This window comes from Botryllus schlosseri, chromosome 13, assembly GCF_051294905.1.
Source record: "Botryllus schlosseri isolate E-star chromosome 13, Bs_hap1, whole genome shotgun sequence".
In the NCBI taxonomy this organism is placed as follows: Eukaryota; Metazoa; Chordata; class Ascidiacea; order Stolidobranchia; family Styelidae; genus Botryllus; species Botryllus schlosseri.
The window spans coordinates 1245890-1267095 of record NC_137248.1 but is presented as its reverse complement, the minus strand read 5'-3'; the positions used below and the strand labels follow the sequence as shown (position 1 = coordinate 1267095).

The following is a 21206-nucleotide window of genomic DNA, read 5'->3' as shown; positions in this document are numbered from 1 at the left end:
CGTGTATTCTAATCAGTATCACCACGAATGGGTTTGGAGTCTGGCACTGTATTACGTAGCTTTCGTAGCGACAATTGTTTTCTCATTATATCGGTGTTTAAGCTGTATCGCTGCATTTCCCGATTAATGTCACTGGCAAAGCCTTGTTAGAGAAACGATACGCAGAAATGAATTTCAATTTGCAGGCACACACCAACAGTAACCCTCCAATTTAGCGCTCCGATTACCAAGACTATCATGAAGCTAGCTAGCTCATGAATGGTTTTGTAGACGAATATGGGCGCACATAATTTAGATTTCAGAAAAGAAGAACGTCTATTTGGGCGTCTGGTCGGGAGAGGAGATCTAGGATAGTGCTTCTCAGCAGACTTGGACAACTAGATAATTCTAGTTGTCTAATTTCACTAAATTAGAGCGAAATGCCAGTAATCTAATTCTAATCTAATTTGTGAAATGCTTCCATGCTCTAATTCTAATTCTAATCTAATTTGTGAAATGTTCTTATGCTCTAATTCTAATTCTAATCTAATTTGTGGAATGTCCGTATTCTCTAATTCTAGTTCTAATCTAATTATTGTTTTCCTGAAAATGCCTCTTTGTCAGAGGCATATTGCACTATTGCAGTGATTTATAAAGAATATCCCGCTTGCGCAGGGAAATCCAGTGCCAAGCCGCCATCGCCTTACTTACACCGTGCAGTCATAGTAGATATTATGACGAATATAGCCTGCTAGAGTAGCTTGTAGTCTGCGAACAACATTCTAGTTTCTAAAACTTTACGTTAGTACATCGCCATTCTGACTAACATGGGCGATACCCACGGTTATCACAAAAGAAGTAATATTTTATTAAAGTATAGTAAAAATCGCGCCAAGCTTGGTGTACAGAAGTTAACCATTCTCATGCACTGTTGTTGTCGTTTATTAAACAAAAATATGTGGCGCGTATCGCCGCACGGCCTTTTGCACCACGCACTGTGATTCGATGTGAACTGCATTTTGCTGTATTCATTTCCCATATACAATTTCATTCAATTTCCAAGTTTTTGCGAACTAAGTATAGCTCTAATTCTAATTCTAATCTAATCCGGATAAAGCTTAGTGAGTCCCTGATCTCTGGTGAACAATTAAATACGCGCGGGTATTACGCAGTCTCGGCGACAGTTTTCGCAAATCAAAATGTCCGACCTTGATCGCACCGATTTCAAACCTTTGTCGTCTTTCAGAACTCGAGCCATGATACAAATCTTCTGATCGTTACGTTCAAGTATGAGCGGGAATCAATTACGCACGTTAAAGTCAGTTTGCAGCGATTCGATATTATTCAGTTTCGCATTTTAATCAATATGACATAAAACAATCAGTAATTAACGTAAACTCGACCGCATTGTCTCCAAACCAGCGAGAGATAGGAGCCAAAGCATGCTAGGCCCGAGACGCGATAGATAGGCCAGCAATGATATCTTTCACATCAGGCCTATTGCAGATGCTATTGTGTAGCAGGGTTGTAACCAAGTCACAAGTCAATCTCACTTTTATAGTTTTGACTCCAGTTAAGTCGAGTCATTTTCAATTCACCACCGAGTCCAAGTCATCGAACAGGGGTTCGAGTCCGAGTTCAGGTATTATGACTCGAGTCCGAGTCCAAGTCATTGTGTTGACTGCTCAGTTTCCAGGTAAAGTCTCGTTATACCCACTGGTATAACTCTGCTTGGCGACATCGAAAGGTTCGCATTTATAATATACTCATTTTCTTCACTTTTAACAGTTTCTGGTCACATTTTAAAGTATCAGTACCAATAGACGAAATCCCAATAGGTTGGTTACTCAACTATTCTTTGAAATTCCAATGAAATGTCGGTCTTGGCCGTCTGAGTCTCAATGACTCGAGTCGAGTCATTTCCGTATTTTGAGAAACTGACTCGAGTCAAGCCGAGTCATCAGAAAATCATCAGCACATCTCCACGGCAACGAACATTTATTCACTCTCAGCAACTACGGAAGTATAAAGTACGGCACTCGGAATGGCCACGACAAATATATACGACCATACTGGCGTGAAGAAATGCGCTACATGTAGTATAGAGAGAAAGCAATATCTTTTCGTAGGGCTTGTGCAAGAATGTCGTCTCACGATGCGGTTCACTGGTTGGTAAATGGAAGAGATGTACAGTTTATAAATCGTTTCGGGCTGCAGGTAACGAGCAGAGCCGGACTACTCGAAAATCGTCAGCTATGCCAAATTAGAATTCAACAAAAAACAATTTCAGTTCATAACAAATCACAGCTCATCCTCATAACCATAAGAATGGCAAATTTCTAACCGTCTGTGCTTCCAGCCTGCCTCGTTTCGCACTATACAGTTCTTCCCGGCATTTTCAGGAATACCAGAAATAAGATTAAAATTAAAATGAAAGCATGGAAACATTTCAACAGACAGATAACGGTTAGATTACCACATTGATTAGTCTCATTAAACCCGGTGTGATATAAAGAGACGCAGACATTGTATTTCCAATAACGTGCCTGCCACAGGACAATCTCTACCGTTGAAACCAGCACACATCTAGCTAGGACTACATTGAGAAAGTTACGAGAACAATATTCTAGATCAAAAAGTATGTCACCGACATAAACGCATTGCACTTTCAAACTGCAAAAGTCTAAGAAATTGGCTTCGGAAAACTTAGATCATTGTGGTTTGCACAATGAAGAATCTTTGAAAGTTTCCGAGGAAAGGGAATAGTGTCTCAAAGTTGGACTGCCACACAATTTTCAGTTTTTTTATATCACAGAATTGAAACCCAAAAATATCAATTCAGTCCATGTCAATTCTGAGGTCATTCTAAGGTCAAATCGCGATCCGTGAAAAACCTTAGTAGTATTGCTTCTACACAGTGAACACCGGTGCACTACGTTATCAGATTCATGTAGTAGACACATAGGTTTCAAGGTGGATCCACATGCAGGGGCTCATTTGATGAGGACATCGACAATTCGACATCATATCAGAAGTTATCATTGAAGATTTTCCATAGATAACTCAGGCCTTCGTACTGACCTGACAGTGAACCACTAGACCAGTATCAGTAATATGTTACCTATAAAATCTCCGCATTACATAAATGTCTACCGGGTTGCTTCACACAGACGGCTCAAGCATACGAATGTCGGCATGGTACGTGGCAAGTATTGAGAAAAAATCGAGCACTTACTGAGGGGTCAATATAGAGCAGGAGTTATAAACCTGTGTGTAGTTTTAAATGGGTCTATAAAAAACTAACTTCATTGTCCAGATATGTTTATATTCTGTATCATTCCTACTACCCTCAGCCGGTCACAATCGCCATACAGGCAATACAGACTCAAATAATTGCACTATAACGAGGGCTGGTTACTCAAAATTCACCCCGGGTTTTACAGTTTAAAAATCATCTCCAGTCAGAATAGGGGGCCAACACTAAAATTCATCGGTCCACTCTAAACTAAGATTAAGAATCCTATATATATATCTTATTTCACAACCCACAACCCAGCTTGTTTTAGCTCGAGCTCTAACTCTTCAAGTGACCCATCGCAGACCACAGATAGGGAGTTCCCGAATGTTCCAAAACGAATACTTGATTCAGAATCTAATAACTCAGGTACTGGGATTTTGCATCGCTGGAGTTACAACATAAATATAATCGCACGAAAGAACATAAAACACGCAAAAAAAGTGCTGAGTAAATCCGGCTTAGCACCAGCTAAAAAACGGCTTCCTGTTATGAAATCTCTGCGTGAAGTGGTCGGTCATAGACCTGAGCCTGCCGCCCAGAGTCAGTTCGTTGGTCTTCTCGATCACGACGGGCAGCATCTGTACGAGATGCTCCGGGCTTTTGTTCTCTCGGAGGGCCTGGCTCAGGTTCAGCATCTGCCCGCGCATGACCGACATCTGGTGCTCGAAAATGGTGTTGTCGAAGCCTTTGTCTCTCTGCGGAACGGGAGAAGATACGCATTTTTATTTCTAAGAGACCCTCGGAGGTACAGAACTTCAACATACCATTGAAGAACATATTCACATTGGAACACTAACATATACCTTCAGGTTAGTTGCATTGTACAGCACTGTATTTCGATACAAAATGATCCAAGAATTACCTCATACTATTAACTACGTTACTGTGTAAAACAAATATATAGGGATAAAAGAGTACAGTAATTCTAAAAGGGCTGAAAGACTATTATTACCTGATAAAAGTTCTCCACAAAACAGTAAGGCAGCAAATGTAAAGCAGAAAAGCTTTTAGCTGGGCATAAAACTTTTCTGAACCATTCCGTTCTACAAGACGGACACAATCGTAATGCGGAAAAAGCGATTACAAGTCTGACACAGCCTTATATTAGGACTTTATTGTCGATTGCCAATGGATGGATCTATTTTGTTCACCATAATCACCATAATACGGTTTGTGTCACAACCTAGAGATATAAATTGCGGCCTTGTGAACCAGACCCTCTCAAGTCCAATTTTAACTTTTGTTCTGTTCCCGTGCATTTGACGAGTAGAAAAAATCATTCCCACTCACACTGAAAACTTCGTAGAGCTGCTGCGTCAAATTCTCGACGAAATTCATATCGGATATTTTTGGCAAAACGAGATCCTTAATCTCGTTGGAAAACGGTTTCTGGGCTTGCGGCAACCACGCCCAATTGTAAGGATCTGAAAAGAGCAGGGAAACAGTTGTCGTGGATTGAATGACCTCATCTTTAGTCTTCAGTAGGGCGATTTTTTTTACCTAAAAAGGAATATTTTGACCTAACAAATCAAAATTTTTAAAAACTTAATTTTGACCGGGTGTATGTAAATTAGGTGTTTTCCCATACAATGTTAGAATTGCACTACTTATCTTCATTTCTGGTTGGAACTGTATGTCCTTACGAAGTAGTTTGGCCTGAAAAAACTTTATTTTACCGGAATCTGGACCTATGAAGAATTCCACTAGTTAGGCTACATCACGTATTATGGTAGAGAAATAATAAAAATTTGTTGCAGTACAACGAAAGATAATTTCCCACGTTCTCGGCTAGCGTTCGACAGCAGCAGTTGTTGGCTGACAACACTGAAGTTGCGCATAAACTGCTGGTGACAAACCGTGTTGCTTCATTCTGACAATGTTGTCTACATCACAATTTTTAATCATGCGCTTCTTGATTTAAGAACCATGCAATGCCCACGCTGGCAGTTAGGATATTGCGTTGACCATAACACCATGCCGACCTATTTGTTTGATTTGACCGTTTATGATTCACATTGAGCAGACAATGGTCGGTCTACAATGGTTGGCCTACAAAGTAGGCTACAAGCTGTAAAATACCAAATAAGTTCACTGACAGTGCATAAGCTACGATACAAACGAAATGCAGGGGTCAAAAAATTTTTGCCTTTGTAAACAATTTTGACATAACGCTACAATTTTGACAAAATTTTGACAAAAAAAAACCGCCCTAGTCATCAGCTTCCCAAATTTCGCGTCTATGGTGTCCAAAACGCCCGAAAGGTGTTAAGAACACCTGGATCAAAATACAAAGAACCAATTATATTAGACTCACACGCCCGCCATTGGTCTGGATGTTTGAACGGAAAAGCCAAACCGTTGTCGATAGCGGCCACCGTGACGGCTGCCCTCCCCACAATGGACCAGTCCTTGTCCACAGACCCGGCATCGCCGTCACCCTCAATTTCAGGACCGTCGTATTTGATCAGCCAGTTATCGTTCCCGCGATCTGCTTGTCGGAGACACAAAAGATAACAATCAAATAACATTCACTATTCAAGACCAATCAAGCACAGTCTGCTAACTGATTAGAAGCACTTTCGATACGCTCAAGCGCAGTACAAAAAAGAGTCCTAAGTAAAAAGAGCTTAGGGCCACACTAGATAATTTTAGCTTGCCTAAATAGATTACTAAGAGCGAAATGCCGGTAAGCTAATTTGAATCTGATTTGTGAAATGTTTCCAAGCTCTCATTTTAATTCAGATCCAATTTCTGGTTTTCTTGAAAATGCTACAGGAGACATGCTTGGTGTACAGACATTTGCAATTCTAGCGCTGATGAGAACGACCTTTTGATTTGGACTGGACTGGATTTTTGTTGTATTTCTAGTTAATTCGGAATTGAATTCAATATCCGAATTTTCTTGAAGTTGGTGATTCTAAAAAAAAAATCCAATTCTATTCTTATTTGAAGAAGCTGAAAGTTTCTAGTTGTCCAACTCTAACTGGAATCAACAGTTTTGGAGAATTGAGAGATCCGTAAGCGGGCAAAGCATAAATGTAGCGGTTGATATTCAAGGGAAAATGTATATTCCAATTTCCAAGTTATTTTTTGAAGTCAGTAATTCCAATTATAATCCATTTCGAAAACACTGTGCCGTAGTAATTCTAAATTTAATCTAATTTGAAGCAGCTGAAAATTTGCGCATATGCAAAAATCGCATTTTCAAACATGTCCGCATAGCCGGTTTACAGGATAATGCTTCACAACCTTCCCAGTCAACTCTTATCCATCAGTTCACTCGCCTGTATTCCTGATTATGTAATCCAGACAGACCAGCTTTTCGAATTGAAACTGGAAGCTGCTCTCGGTATCTTCCTGCAAAGGTTCGTTTTCAAATTTTCGCAAATAAAATTCGGCGTCTTTGTAGCCGTCCACAAAAGTTTGGAACGATCCCACCTAATATACGAAGAACACTTTGACAACAGGGCAATACCTTTAGAAAAGCACAGCATGCATTGCGAAACAAGTGATGCTTTGAAGGAGAATTGCAGTAAGGGTAATGGGTATTCCGACCGCAGTTCAAGTACAATGGATGTCAATTTTTACGCAATCTTACCCAAGTTTTGTTTAGATAATCAACCATTCTTTCCATGACTAAACGAGATTTCCAGTGCATATAGATGCTAAAATAATGTGTTGACAAGATACATTAACATATTATTTTCACATTGGTATATCCACTTTATACCACTTTTTTCATCAGCTAAGAGATGTTAGCTTCCAGCAGAGAAAACTCCTGGGTAATCATCAGCAACTAGTAGAGAATTGAATAGAACATTGTATATCAAGAATCGTATTACCGAATACGACATCAGCGGCGTGAAATTTAAAGGCAAACAGATGGCAATGTTAATGATGCACTAATTCTTTTAGCTAGCACAAACTAGGTTGGTGGATTTTTGTAAGTGTCAACTCAAGATACACAAATCAAACAATGTAGCAATATTGTGCGCTACATAACATAATAATTGTATCTTTAGGAGAAAAAAGCTTTGATCTATCCAGATAGGCTTTGAAAACGGACATTCCGAAGACAGAAAATGCTCGCGCCACACACATTCCTCAAAATCTCACCTTCGGTGGCAATCCGATACGGTGAAACCGTTTTCCAACTGCAGGAAAATGTTCCGACGTATATTTCTTCGTTCTCGTCTTGGCTCGGTCGATGGCGGTATAATTAAACGTGGGACTGACGAGGGACACCACCTGGAAACCAGATCCGAGATATCACGCCATGATATCGACAGATTCTTAGCAATAACACTCCATTTCTAAATAAGGGTATGATAACATATGGGACCGGCCAAAAATCATTACAGTATTGTGGTCTCGGATTACTCTACTCCTGAAACTTTAAACATACTGACTCCCAACATTCCAGTTAATGGACTCAAAAATTTACTCGACTCGAATTATCTGAATTAATACTCGATTCAGATTCGAGCTCACGATTCATTGTGCACAGGCATGAGAGCCTGAACAGACCTGATACAACACTCATGATAGAAAAACGACAGTTCACCTTAGTAGGGGGCACCACTCCAAGTCCAATCTTCGCATCCACTAACGAAGCCCCCGCCTCCGACAGGTAGCCTTGATTGGGAACGAGGCATCCCCGGCCAAAGCAGCACGGGCAGCACGTCTTGTGCATCCATTTCGTCCACTTTGGGTTCAAGTGACCGTACGGTTCTTCATTCTTAGGCTTGAAAACGCCGATCGTTTTCTAAAAAATGATCATAGAATCACTATACAGTGAATGGATTTGGGGTTGTTCGACAATAACTTGATTTCAAATTTCACTTGGTCCCTCATTAAAAAAATTTGCTTCACATAAAATTTATCTCAATTTCAACCTATAAAAGCAAAGTTAGTGTATGGGTAATTTTGGATTTATTGGATAAAATAAGTTAATTGATCTAAAAAAAATGCTGCGCATAAAATTGGGCTAAATTGCATCAATGTTCTTTCCAATTCTCTACTAGTTGCTGACGACTACCCCTGACGAGCGTCAGCCGAAAATATTCGGGTTCAATTCAATATCAATACAGTATAAAACAATATATGACTGCCGAGGCATAAACGTATAATGTATATGCCTTACCCCGTCTAAATTCTTCACAAAGTAGCTCCCGCTGGACCCCTGCGATATTCGTTGTGGCAAGATTTCGCGATCGATCGCAATTTCCGCAGACCGGACCAGCTCTTGAAACGGACGATCTTCGGGGAAATCGTTGATGAATTCTGACTCTGTTCGGTTCCGACTGCATAAAATAAAACGGACAAAATCAGAAAATACATACAAGAGCTTGGTATCACACTAATATAATCCAAATTTAATTTCTGAAATGTTTCTATGCTGAGATTATAATATTTAATTTCTGGTTTCCCTAAAATGCTACAAGAGAACTGTGTAGTGCCAAACGAGCCAAGCTTGCGTAGAGACATCTTCCATTTTCTTCTTATGAGGATGAACGTTGAATTGATATGAACTGAGCTTGATTTTTGTTGCATCTCATTCAATTCCGTATTTAATTAATTCCAAGTTATTTGAAATTCGGTAATATGGTACTAATTCTATTCAAATTTTGAAAATATTGTGTGCAAACTGCCAATAATTACCATTGGAAAAGCTGGAAATTTTCTAGTTGTTAACTCTGTCGATAGGTACAGTATAACAGTCAGAGGATGCCTACCCGAATTCTTCATAATCCATATCATACATGGCAACAAGATAATAGCATTGTTGTTTTTTATATTTACAGTCCCATTTCAGAAGTCATTTCCATTACAGGTATGTAAAAACAATGAAAATCTACCCAGACAGCAATAAACAGTAAGTCATAATCAATATAATCTCCATTTAGTTGTAAATGGTGACTGTAAGGTCTCAGTAAAACCTGTCTATTGCCCATAAGTAGGATAACTGATTGCTTCAATAATAATCAATAAATCATTCATATGTAACCAGAATTAGATTGAATCCTCTAACAAATATGTAACACTGTAACAGTTAACCGTATTTAGTACCGGTACTCTCAAACTGCATGAATGAAGCCGAGTGCTGTACATAGCCGGCGTACAGTACACAGATATCGTGTTTGGAAAAATATGTATTAAATTGTCAAAATAAAGAACAATTTTTGTAACTTATCTGAATTGATGACCCGACAATGAAAAATGTCACAGAACAGACTACCCATTATTCATATCTCAATAATGGTCAATAGTTCAATACAACTATCTATAGCTGACACATGACTAGAATTCACACTGTCTAATGGTGCAGACAAAACAACCTCCCTGACGGATAGACCGTTTTTAGCAGCTGTTCCCCAACACCAATTTCACAGCATGCTGCAGTAAAAATTTCAACTGACATCACAACAATAGTACTAATAGTCCCTAGTCCTTATTCAGATCTCAACAGGAGAGACTGCTAAATGTTCTTTCAAGTTGCTGCAGTGCTTATTCCATCCAACGCACGCATTTTCAGTCTGTCGTTAGCCTGAAGCTATGATCAATATATGAACAATATCCTGCCTGCAGTAATACCAAATCAAGTACTGTGTAACCACTTTCAAGTTACAGTATTTGCTAGTCTACAATCTAGTGCTTGAACCCCTCTTGAATAAGGACACTAGTGATCAAAGTATCAAGCTAGGGAATTTATGCTAACTTAATTCCATTCACAACACACCACCATAACTGAACCAGTCTATTCAACGTAATCCACGTAATGGCAAACCTGCTACTCATTACTTGAAACGAGCATGTCAAATCACATTTTAGAAAGTTTGGTCATGTGCCATGTTTGATCAACTGATAGTGAAGGGAAGGTATGGCCTCGTAAACATTGTGAAATAGCATTCCAATCTGTTTGGTGAAGTCAGACAAATATTCAGCCCAAACTGACACTGCTATGCACTCGTCCAACTTTTATTATTATATATGCCAGATAACTTAATGACTTGCGGTGATTTACCAAAATCCTGTAGAAGTAAAACTAACCGTCTAGAATAAAACGATCATCAGATATTTGAGCACAGGATCGAGCATTTTCGTATGTATCACTTTATGCTCACGCATCAAATACTTGAAATTTCCAAGCATTACATTATCTGTAGTAATCTGATTATAACAATGATTGTAAATCCTCGTGGCAGATTACTGTCGACCTAGCTTCAAGACACCTCATTTCATCCCCTTCCCATTTTATATTATCTTCTATTACTTTTCATTTAGTATGCATTCCTGCTCTTTACATTGCCTAGGCCGGTGGCTGTCTGATTTTAAAGACTAGTCCCAAGTCGCTTCGACAGTTTCGTATCTTTTCGTTGTATCACAATCTTGTGGCGTAATGATCTGATGAAATTATTCAAACTGATACCGGTTTCTCACATTTCTCAAGCTATTCTACATTAGAGGAGTCAACTGCCGCAAAACTAGACTTATACACTGGACTTGCTAACGAATACAAGATCGAGCATATAGGTCTACTGTGGAACTGAACCCTGTAGCTGCTGCTGACATATAAACGATACAGTATGTGAAAAACAGCCTCTATTTAGCATCAGTCGTGATACATACAACAAAATCCGGATGAATAGAGCAACTGAAAACTGTGAATGGTTGCGCTCCGGAAGTCAGACTGAGCATCAAGGAAGTGACAAACGTGTTCTCTCGCAAATGAGAAGGAAACTGACTAACGATTACCATAACAACATCGTCTGTACAGTGTAGAGGAACCTTCCAAGCAATCAATTTGTTCCAGACACGTGCAGAATATTCATTACATCATTTCTAGTGGCCATGTCACGTAAATACCAACTTGACATTCAGATATGCCCCTTTTTCTACTTCTTACCAGGTAACACTGGTATCAAGTTCTAGGATTCAACTATCAACCATTTAATTGACATATTTGTATTGCAGTTACATAACTGCATCTTGATAATTAACGACATCGTCAAAATCACTCCACTTTCCTGCTTCTTTCAATAGTCCCAACATCAGAAAATTTCCTTAAACCTGCATACCATCATCGCTAATCCCTGTGTAACAGCTGATGTATCTTGCTTGCACCGACAGTTTCTTAATAGCCGCCATGTCCAATAGACCATCTCTCCTTCGTTTAGCGAGATAGTCTCACCAAAGCTTGCTCAACGCTCATGCTCAAACTCTGACGACACTGATGCCCCATTCAGATCTTCAACAGTGAATAAACACTTTGCCTCTTCAATCTGATATTCTAATTGGAAAACTTGCTATTCTCTGCAAATACCAGGATCCTTTGATATGTTTAATAAATCAAGGTGGACAAAGATGCTTGTTTATGACTTACTTTGATAGAACCAAATTGTTGTGCTTGCTTAAAAATGTCATCCTCCATAATATCACTCTTTCAATACTTACACCGGGCCCCCCGGACTGTATCATTGGCTCGACCGGTGCACTTCCCTCTACCGATTATCAACTCCAATGCTGTTTGGGTACTATCAATCTCCAACTTGCAACTATTTCTACCAACAACTTCCTAAATACTCTGTCATCCTGCTATTTTCAATGAAGCTGAGCATACTATCATTAATCTGTGGTCATAAATGCTCAAATTTTCCTGACAGAGTCATCGTTAGTCGAATCACCCTTACGATCATAAGGATGGATGTATATATGGATGTCCTGCATGTGGACATAAGCTACTTGACATCTGTAAAAATAGGCATTACATGGACATAACAGTAGCCTGACTATTGGGCTTATCCAGAATCCACTCTAGCACCTCGCCGGTATATGATCCTTAACTCAAAACTTATGGTTTGATAAAAGAGGAAAAATGAACTGACAAAAGCTAAATTGATTCCATAGGAAAGCTCTAACCCTCGCCTATCCTTGCTCGCAGATATATAGGCCTATATCCCTGTCCTAACCCTAACCTAACCTCCGGTAAATACAAATGTCCACACTACGTACAACGTTCAGTGTCACTGGGGTTCTAATGCAATGACCCAGAAAAAAATTGTATATTCGAAATCAGCATAAAAATTGCTATCTGATAAACCTAGTTTTACTGACCGCCGGTGTGGCTGCCGGCTCTCAGACAGCCCAAAAACTTCAGCACATAGATGAAAAATTGGTATCTACACATCTAGCTACGAGGACTTTCGGATTTGGTACACAATCGACTATGATTGCAGACATGGTGCTCGAGGATGCTACAATTGATTATAAAAAATTAATTCATATTTTTATTCAACAAATTGTTAAAACTAGTTCTTCAGTGCAACCACTGATGACCTCTACAGATATCAGGAAGGCTGATGAAAGTTATGCAATTAATGCACTAGCCACTGAAAAATTCAAAGTATAGCCCTCTCAGTCATACACAATATCAGAATATTTCAAATCGGCAATTCACAGTTCCAACGCAATATCAAATCATACTTCTTGTCAGGTATGATCGGCTGAGTGATGCTCGAGCTCATTTCTTACTGTGTTCAGAAATATCCATCCATTTCCAGTTCAATATCCAGCACATCCCCACTATCTTACATAAAGTAGGCTGATGTTCAATTATCCAATTAGAATCACAGGCTAGAAGCAAAGCAGAGAGTTAACATCATGGCAAATAACTTGAATCAATTAGCTCCGGCATTATCCACTCCCATTACTTAGTTAATAGACTGCACTGTGTACAGATTACAGATGTACAACAATTCCATTAGCACCATCATGAAGGTCACATGTTTGTGCTTATCTAGGCCAGTAATAGTAATCATGGAACATTTGAGAGGAAATGCACATGCTTCAAGGAAATCAATTCAACATTCCTGTTGAAATTTATACTGCACATAACACATACAGAAAGAAGAATGCCAAGACTATGTTAGTATATTATATATCCCAACTCAAATCGCAGCGTTTTATTGCAACTCTAGGATGAGCCAGTTGTTTTTCTTGGCTTCTAGCATTGCTGATGATGAGAATCTCTAGGGCGATCACTCGCAATTCTTGTAGTCTGTGTATCTATAATTCTAATCTAATTTGGAAGAAACTGCGTGTCATAATTGTAGTCTAATCTGGCCGAAACTGTGTAGTTATAATTATAATTCAATTTGATAAAGCTGAAAATTTTCTAGGTGTCCAAGTCTGCCTGGACCCTTATTTTACAATATTCTAACCTCCAACCCTAAACTAACAGCAAACCCTTATCATCATGATACATCAGTCTTAACCATTAACCAATTATAAAAGAAATAACAGATAATTGTACAGTGATTGGCGAAGGTCACATTCTTGATACGAAAGCACACGAGACATTAACCTTGTAATCAGACCAAAAATAAGGAGAAAAAACAATGATTCAACTAGAGTTGGTGGTCTCTGCCAACATCTAGCACACTGTCTTCGTTCTATGTGTCAAGATTTCTATGTACACAAGCCTGACTTAAACGTAGATACACACAAGACGATGTCAAACGTCACACCGCAAACGTGGTAAATTCACGCTCACATTACGTAACATTGTTCGAGTCTTCCCAACTCCGCCGCCAAACTACATAATAACAATTGTACGACAAGTTTGCTAAATTGCTATCCCCGCGAAGCTAGTTAAAGAATGAATCGACAGGTTACGACGCAACTATCAAGCAAAAAGTATCCCAAGAAGCGTAGCCAGCTACTAACCAAACGCTACCTCATCCATATGCTACGCTGAACAACCATATTGCGCCATCTGTGCAGTTATAATTCATCTACAACGCCGTCGTGTTATTGGTGATACCGTTGTTTATACAATGTTCCTTCCAACTCTCTACTTGTTGCTGACGAGTGCCAGCCGAAAATACTCGAGTTTATTTCAATATGAATATATTATTCAACCGTATATTGAAGTACTGTACCTCCAAGAAGTTCTTCTTATACTATTTTAAAATCAATGATATGGGTTATGCGTGTCACATATCCGATACGCTCTTCTGTACGAATCTGGTCGCTTATCGCCAAGCGACTTTCAGACATCCCATTTTGCAAGACGACTCAATCTATAGGTAGTCTACGACTTGGCGAAGATAATAGGGCTAGTGAAGATTACATAATCAGCCGGTGGTGAGCCAATCAAAATGTTGAACACCGTAGCCTACGCACTGCCTAGTCAGAGCCTGCGACTAGCCGAAGATATTAAGGGTAGTTATAAAAATTACACACCAAATCGGCCATCAGCTTATCGGAATATTGAACACCGTAGGCTACGCATCGCCGAGCCTACGACTAGGCGAAGATATTAAGGGTAGTTGTTAAGATTACATGCCCAATCGGTAGTGAGCCTACTAGAATTTTGAATACCGTAGGCTACGCATTGCTGATTCAATGCCTGTTTTTACGCGGGAAGCGGTTTCGTATTTAATCCAGGTATGGGTTATGTAGGTAATCAAAATCAATTATGAATAGCTGTAAGAGAGAACACGGATCGCTGTGTCCACGAAAGGAGCCTAATTACTGGAGCAGAAGTAATCCGGAGCATCGATGACTCGCGAAATTTGACGACATAAGCTTGACCGCAATTAGAACGCGTAGATTTGCTCAATAGCGACACGTGTGACCACACACGCAGCGTAATTACGGCGATACAGTCCAGACTGGGTCAGCATTTAACAACATCATTCTTGTTGACGAATTAGAACGGAATACACTGTATCTAATCTGTGAATTGTTCCTATGCACTAATTTCAATTCTAATCTAGTATCCGATTTGCTATACGCGAACTGTATAATGCGAAAGGAGCCAAGCTCGGTGTACAGACATTTGCCATTCTCGTGCTTTTGAGAATGAAATCTTGACTTGCCATGAACTGAACTTGCTCCATTTTTGCTGCATTTCTTTCCAAGTCCGAATCTGATCCAATCTCCAAGTTCTTGAGAATTCAGTACTTCTAATTCTAATATAATTTGGAAAATACAGCAAACAGTGTGAAGCTATAAATTTTATTTCTAATCCAGTTTGAAAAAGCTGAAAATTTTCGAGTTTCAAACTCTTGCTGCAGCACTGGTTACTGTATTCCGGACTTCTTCCAATCGTGCGAACGATACGGTCTTTGTGCAGTAAATTCAAAGTGTCAATGGAAGAGTTCTTGAGCAGTATGCGTAACCGGGAAAGAACGACTCGCGTGTTTCCTAGTCAGGAACTGACGGCGTTGCGTGCAACACAATCAATATACAAAGTGCATCAACAATCTCAATACCGAGTCATATGCCTCCTGGTCTCATCAGACATCAAAATTTCCCTACAGGCTTAACGCATACCTAGAAGCTGTACAATAATCCACTGCTTTTCCATGCTACAAATGGGACATGAACATTGAATAGTACAAGTGATATCCTTTGTCAGTAGCATTGCCAATTGCTGATAGCCACTGATACAAACATACTGCTGTTTAGAGATGTTTGGTTCGTGTCTTGGGGAAAAATTGTTTCCAAAAACCTATTTTGTCCTATGATATATATAACCCGTATTCCAGAATAAATTCTAGATAGAAATGACTAGGCTGGAAGTTATATGTTCTGTTTCTCAATTTTGGTGCCATAGGCTACGCATCATACCAAAACGTGTCGTCGGGAAGCGTTACGCGTAATTATTACATTCGCCACGACTTATCTTTGTAGAAATGGATTTTCGGCACTCTTTCATATCAAATGGACGGCGAAATTCCAACCCGTAGAAGCGAAGTTATTCTAGTGCTGTCATTGATAATTCTGGGATTGGCCACTGTCCAGGCTGTTTTTGCGTTAAAATTCGTTTTGCATTGCTTTTGTGGACAGCTCAACAATTTCATGGGGTTGACAGTAAATAGTGAAAAAAATTACATTTGTTCATAATAAATTCAAAATTTTCAAACTCATGTGCGTTCATATCTACCAGTCGGAATCGAGCCAAATTTGGTGTGCAACGTTTTTTAGGCAACCTAACAATTTAATCAGTGAATCCCCGGAATCCTGAAAAAAGTTATTTTTGAACATCCCTACTGACCACCTCTGATTAGTCAAGGGAATGTCCTCTGACAATGGCATTGACTTTGAAACCATCGGAAAGTAAAGACGCTAAATTGTATTCATAGAGTTCAAGGTACACTGGTACAGTCTTAAACGCAATAAGATCTACTGGAAAAAACATACAGCACTACAGAAATCTAAACAGGCTGTTGCTTATGAAATGCAACTTGTGAGATGATACAAATTCTCACAGTGACACAGTAGTCTTATTCAAATTATATGAATAATTTACGGTAATTTACAATTAAATAATCAATTCAATTCCAACAAACCCAATTATTTTCAGCAGACACCCGTCGCGAAAAATCGTCAGTAACTAATCTAATATCACCCCTTACTAGTGTTCGCTGAAAATATTTGGTTTTATTTCAATATGAATATATCACTAAAATATATATTGAAATTCTGTACCGCCGATAGTGTGCTAAAATATGGGAAGTTACCTGATTTATTTATCTGTAGGGGAGATAGGCTAATCTCTTGTACTTCTACAAATATCATCTTTATCTGATATGATTATCGTGCCTCACACTTACTTTCTTGATAGCAAAGGCTGGTTTTCTCCACCCCGCACGGGTGACGAGGGGGGCGTGAATCTGATGGGGCTCGTTGGCGCTGGTTCAAATACTGGGGGTTGTCTGAAAGGGGATTCCTTTCTTTTCGACGTGGAGTCTTTGATGGGTATAGGAGGACTCTGAAAGATTCGTAACAATCAGACTAGGGCTGAGTGATTCGATTCTGAATCTGGTATTAGGCTTCAGGGTTCAAGTCGAGTATTGCTTTATGACGTCGTAACAGCATTAAATGTGTGAAGAGTTTAAATATGTACCTTTTATGCAACCACAAAGAATATAATGTCAGCTCTACATCACATTAATGAATATTTGAATTTTTTCGACCATACCCATTTCATTGCACTTTGTGACAATGCGGTGGGTTGGTCATGACTTCACAGACTATATGTCATTTCCACCAAGGTGCATAGCCTTGAATAACATGTTTCTTATTCTGCGATACGACCTATCAATGTTTCAAGATTACCACAGTGTAAAATACTATTAAAAAGATGACAAATTGAATCTGAATCGCAAGGAACATATAACTACTAAACCGAAATCATTAGAATTAATACTTCTTCAGATTCTAGTACTCGAATCATAGTGTCAGCTGATACCAAACTAACCTTTGCCGAAAAAACTTCATCCTCGGAGTCCTCGTAATAATCCCCGCCTTGTGCAGTGTCGTTTTCCAAATTCGACACGGGCATTTCCTGGAATCCTTCGTCCGTTTTCATGTCGTCATTCGCTTCCAATTGCTTGCTAACTTGAATTGGTTCTGCTACTGAATGAGGCAAGCTTCGGGACACGTGCTGCTGCGCGTTGTTGTTGGAAGAATTTTTTGCGTATAACGGTAGGCTTGAAGAGAGATCATCCTGGTAGAACAAAAACACGATTTTGTACGAGCTTGGACAACTAGATAATTGTTCAACGTAAAATACAGGAATTCTAATCAAATTCATGAAATGTTTCTACGTTCTCATTTTAGTTCTCATCTGGCTTTACTTAAAATGCTACAGGAGAGCTGTATGGCGGGAAGCGAGCTAAGCTTGGCGTACAGATATTTGCCATTCTTATGCTTATGTGGATGGAATCTGATTTGATATGAACTAAACTTGATTTTTGTAGTACGGTAGTTCTTTTGAACTCCAAATTTAATTCTAATTCCAACCTAATTAGGAAAATACTTTGTAACTATAATTCTAGTTCTATCATTTTCCTGCATTCTACTTCGCCTACAATCCCATTACGAACGGATTAAATGCAAGCTAAAAAATGCTTCAGAACAACAACTGCCACAAAAATTCATGCCGTTCTCTGACATGAACGATTTCATACCAACCAAACTGATATAGCTAACAGTGCTGTATCATTGTCGCGAGAGACTTTCTCTTCAAAAAGAGTCACTGCATCTGGATATAACAACGCAGTATGGACAATATGAATAATTCAACGTGCACGTAATCATACAATCGGATGCATCCTTGAACGGCCCAAAATTAGGATTTTTAAACAATCAAAACTGCATCAGTGTAATCTTTCAGAGTCCAATATGAAACTGATTGTAATAATATACAAGGATTAGCAGAGCATATTTTCAAATCACCAAATTCGTTTGACTTGAATTATGGAAACTCAGTGATATGCTAATAGGGAGACATCGAGATTTCATAGGGTAGCACAGTAAGGTATTTTCATATCACCCCAAAAATAACATGGTAGGCCACATTAGTCCGCATGAAAGCGACAAGCATTTTGTAATATGACTCTATACATGATCCATTCTCTTTAAATCAACTGTTAAGGTTTAAAAAATTACTCTAACGTTCTCAAGAATAGACTGACAAGAAAAATATGTTTGTATACAATTATACATCTATTACCAAAAGCCAAGAATCCTAATCATACTTGCATATCCTAACATATGGTGACAAACCTAAACAGACAAAAGGCGTATCATCACTCACACAACGGAACCAAACCATGGCTTGCTGGAAACATCAACAGAACAACACCAGAGAGTGTTTGGTTTAAGCCTATGGATAACAGGCTACTGAAATGAGCCTGTACCCTGTAGTTTCAACTATTCTTAATATAAAATGAGAATTTCCCATACTAAACAGTCTGCAGACTATAGGCAAAATCAAACTACTCCCAATATACTGCATTCCTAACATATTCTTTTAATAATTCAGGCTGAGTCACGCTATCTGGTGATTCCACTTCCACAAAACAACAATTGTGAAAGCCTTCAGCAAACAAGTCTACTCAGAATAAATCAATGCTCAGGTTGACTTCCTGACACAGGAACAGATTCATTCGGAAGAGACGCACATGCATAGTACAGTAATACGTAATGAAATTGAAGAATATTGAATAATTGATCCGTCAAAATCTCAGGTTCCCTAAATGAGGAGCTGGTTATGAACTTACGGACAACGCTAGTCGTAAGGGTTCCTTCTTATGACATATCTGGCATATTTACGGAGTTTTGTTTTTACAAATGAACATGAACAATGAGCAGTATTGATAAGTGATAGTTACTTCAAATGATAACACATACATTCTACTGGTGTGAAAGCAGTGGAAAGTTGCTTATACCTGTTCTATGTGCCATGGCGATTCTGAATAATATACTCATATTGAAATAAGCCAGAATATTTTGGGCCGACACTAGTCAGGGGTAATTGCCAGCAAGTAGCAGAGAATGGAAGATAACATTGTACATCAACAATCTTATCACGAAATATGACGTCACCGGCATGGAAATTCAAATAATCGATGGCAAACAGATGGCTCAAGCTCAATGTACTAATTTTAGATTATACATTCCTTCAGTGGGCACAAACCAGGTATTTTGATAAAAGTCGACGTCATATTTGGTGATACCATTGTTGATATACAATGCGGTCTTCAATTCTATACTGGTCGAGGGCGATTCCCCCCTGAGGAGTGCCAGCCTAAAATATTTGGGTTTATTTCGATATGAATATATTTTCCAATTGTATTTGAAGTTCTTTACTTCCAAGAGTCTCTATGGCAATTTTGTTATCATTTCCAAGACCAAAGATCATGAAAGTCAATTTTGAAGCATCAAGTTTTACCCCTTTCAATTAATAGAACAAAAGATAGTCAGGATGTCAAAAGCTTCACTCGGAATATACAAAAACTATGGTACCAGGCAACTATGATCATTTTTTTATATAATTGAAGCGAATTCAACTTGCGATTATTGTCTACTGAACAAATGTAAATAAAGTATTCTGAAATCACAAGGTCTCAAGTAACACACAAAGTTTTCATGTCTAGCAAGTAACCCATATCATCATTTTAGAGAAATAGAACTTTGCTACTGAACAGACAATGTGCCAGCAAAGTAAAGGAATACCAGCCTATCAAACCGTCACTAATAACTAGTAGTACTTATGATGCAAAAGGAAGTATGAATACTTACATTGTTAAACAGCCGAACATGCACTTGCGACGCAGATGAATAAACGGTTTTATCGCCAAAGATCACAGTATCTGAAAACAGAACAAAAGTTACCAGCACAAGAAGTGGTCATATTATAATCGGGTGAATAGAAAAGTCACAATAGGTCTACTAATGCCAATTGGATGACGGAAATATATATATAAAATCAGATCAGTATATACCATACCAATTTTGGCTCCATTTTAACCTACAGAAGCATTGCTCTAAAAGAAAAAAGTTTTTGAGTTATCCAATAAAAATTATTATGAAATATGTTCAAATTTGACTGGCTCTCTACTCACCGTAAATACTATGATATGAAATTGCAAATTTTTTACATCAAAAACTTTACTACTACGGGTTGGAATCGAGCCAAATTTGTTGTGCATCGTTTTTTCAAACAACCTAACAATTTCTTGGGGCATATATTTGAAAAAAAATCATAAATCAAAAACCTTTTTTTGTATAGCAATGCTTCTATAGTTGGGCTATATAGGTAGGAATCGAGTCAAAATTGGTGGGCAGCGTTTATTTTAGGCAACCAAACAATTTCATCAAGTAGCCAGCAAAATTTGAAATAAAAAAGCTTTTTTGAACAGACCCAATGCTCAAGTATCATCATATCCTGCAACAACATAGTCAAATAATTTTACTACAATAAACACCTTACCATCATCAGGATGCGCATTGTCCACAAAAAGGTCAATCAAGTTCTGACCATCAACTTGCGCCATCGCCGATGCAAACCTCTAACAAATAAGTGTGACAGGTGACTTCATAAATATATATATAATACTAGGCCGAGCAAATT

General features: G+C 38.7%; 1 protein-coding gene across 1 annotated transcript; it reads right to left on the bottom strand.

Moving 5' to 3' along the window:
- Positions 1–1962: 1962 nt before the first annotated feature.
- Positions 1963–21206, bottom strand: LOC145453351 (phosphatidylinositol 4-kinase type 2-alpha-like). Its single transcript, XM_080331318.1, has 11 exons — positions 21066–21206; positions 20375–20445; positions 17547–17795; positions 16900–17057; positions 8421–8580; positions 7842–8042; positions 7394–7525; positions 6562–6715; positions 5592–5765; positions 4568–4701; positions 1963–3972 (listed from the first exon to the last, which is right to left on the bottom strand). Exons 1-11 carry the CDS (start codon positions 21127–21129, stop codon positions 3736–3738), a joined length of 1734 nt encoding a protein of 577 aa, XP_080187444.1. The 5' UTR covers positions 21130–21206; the 3' UTR covers positions 1963–3735.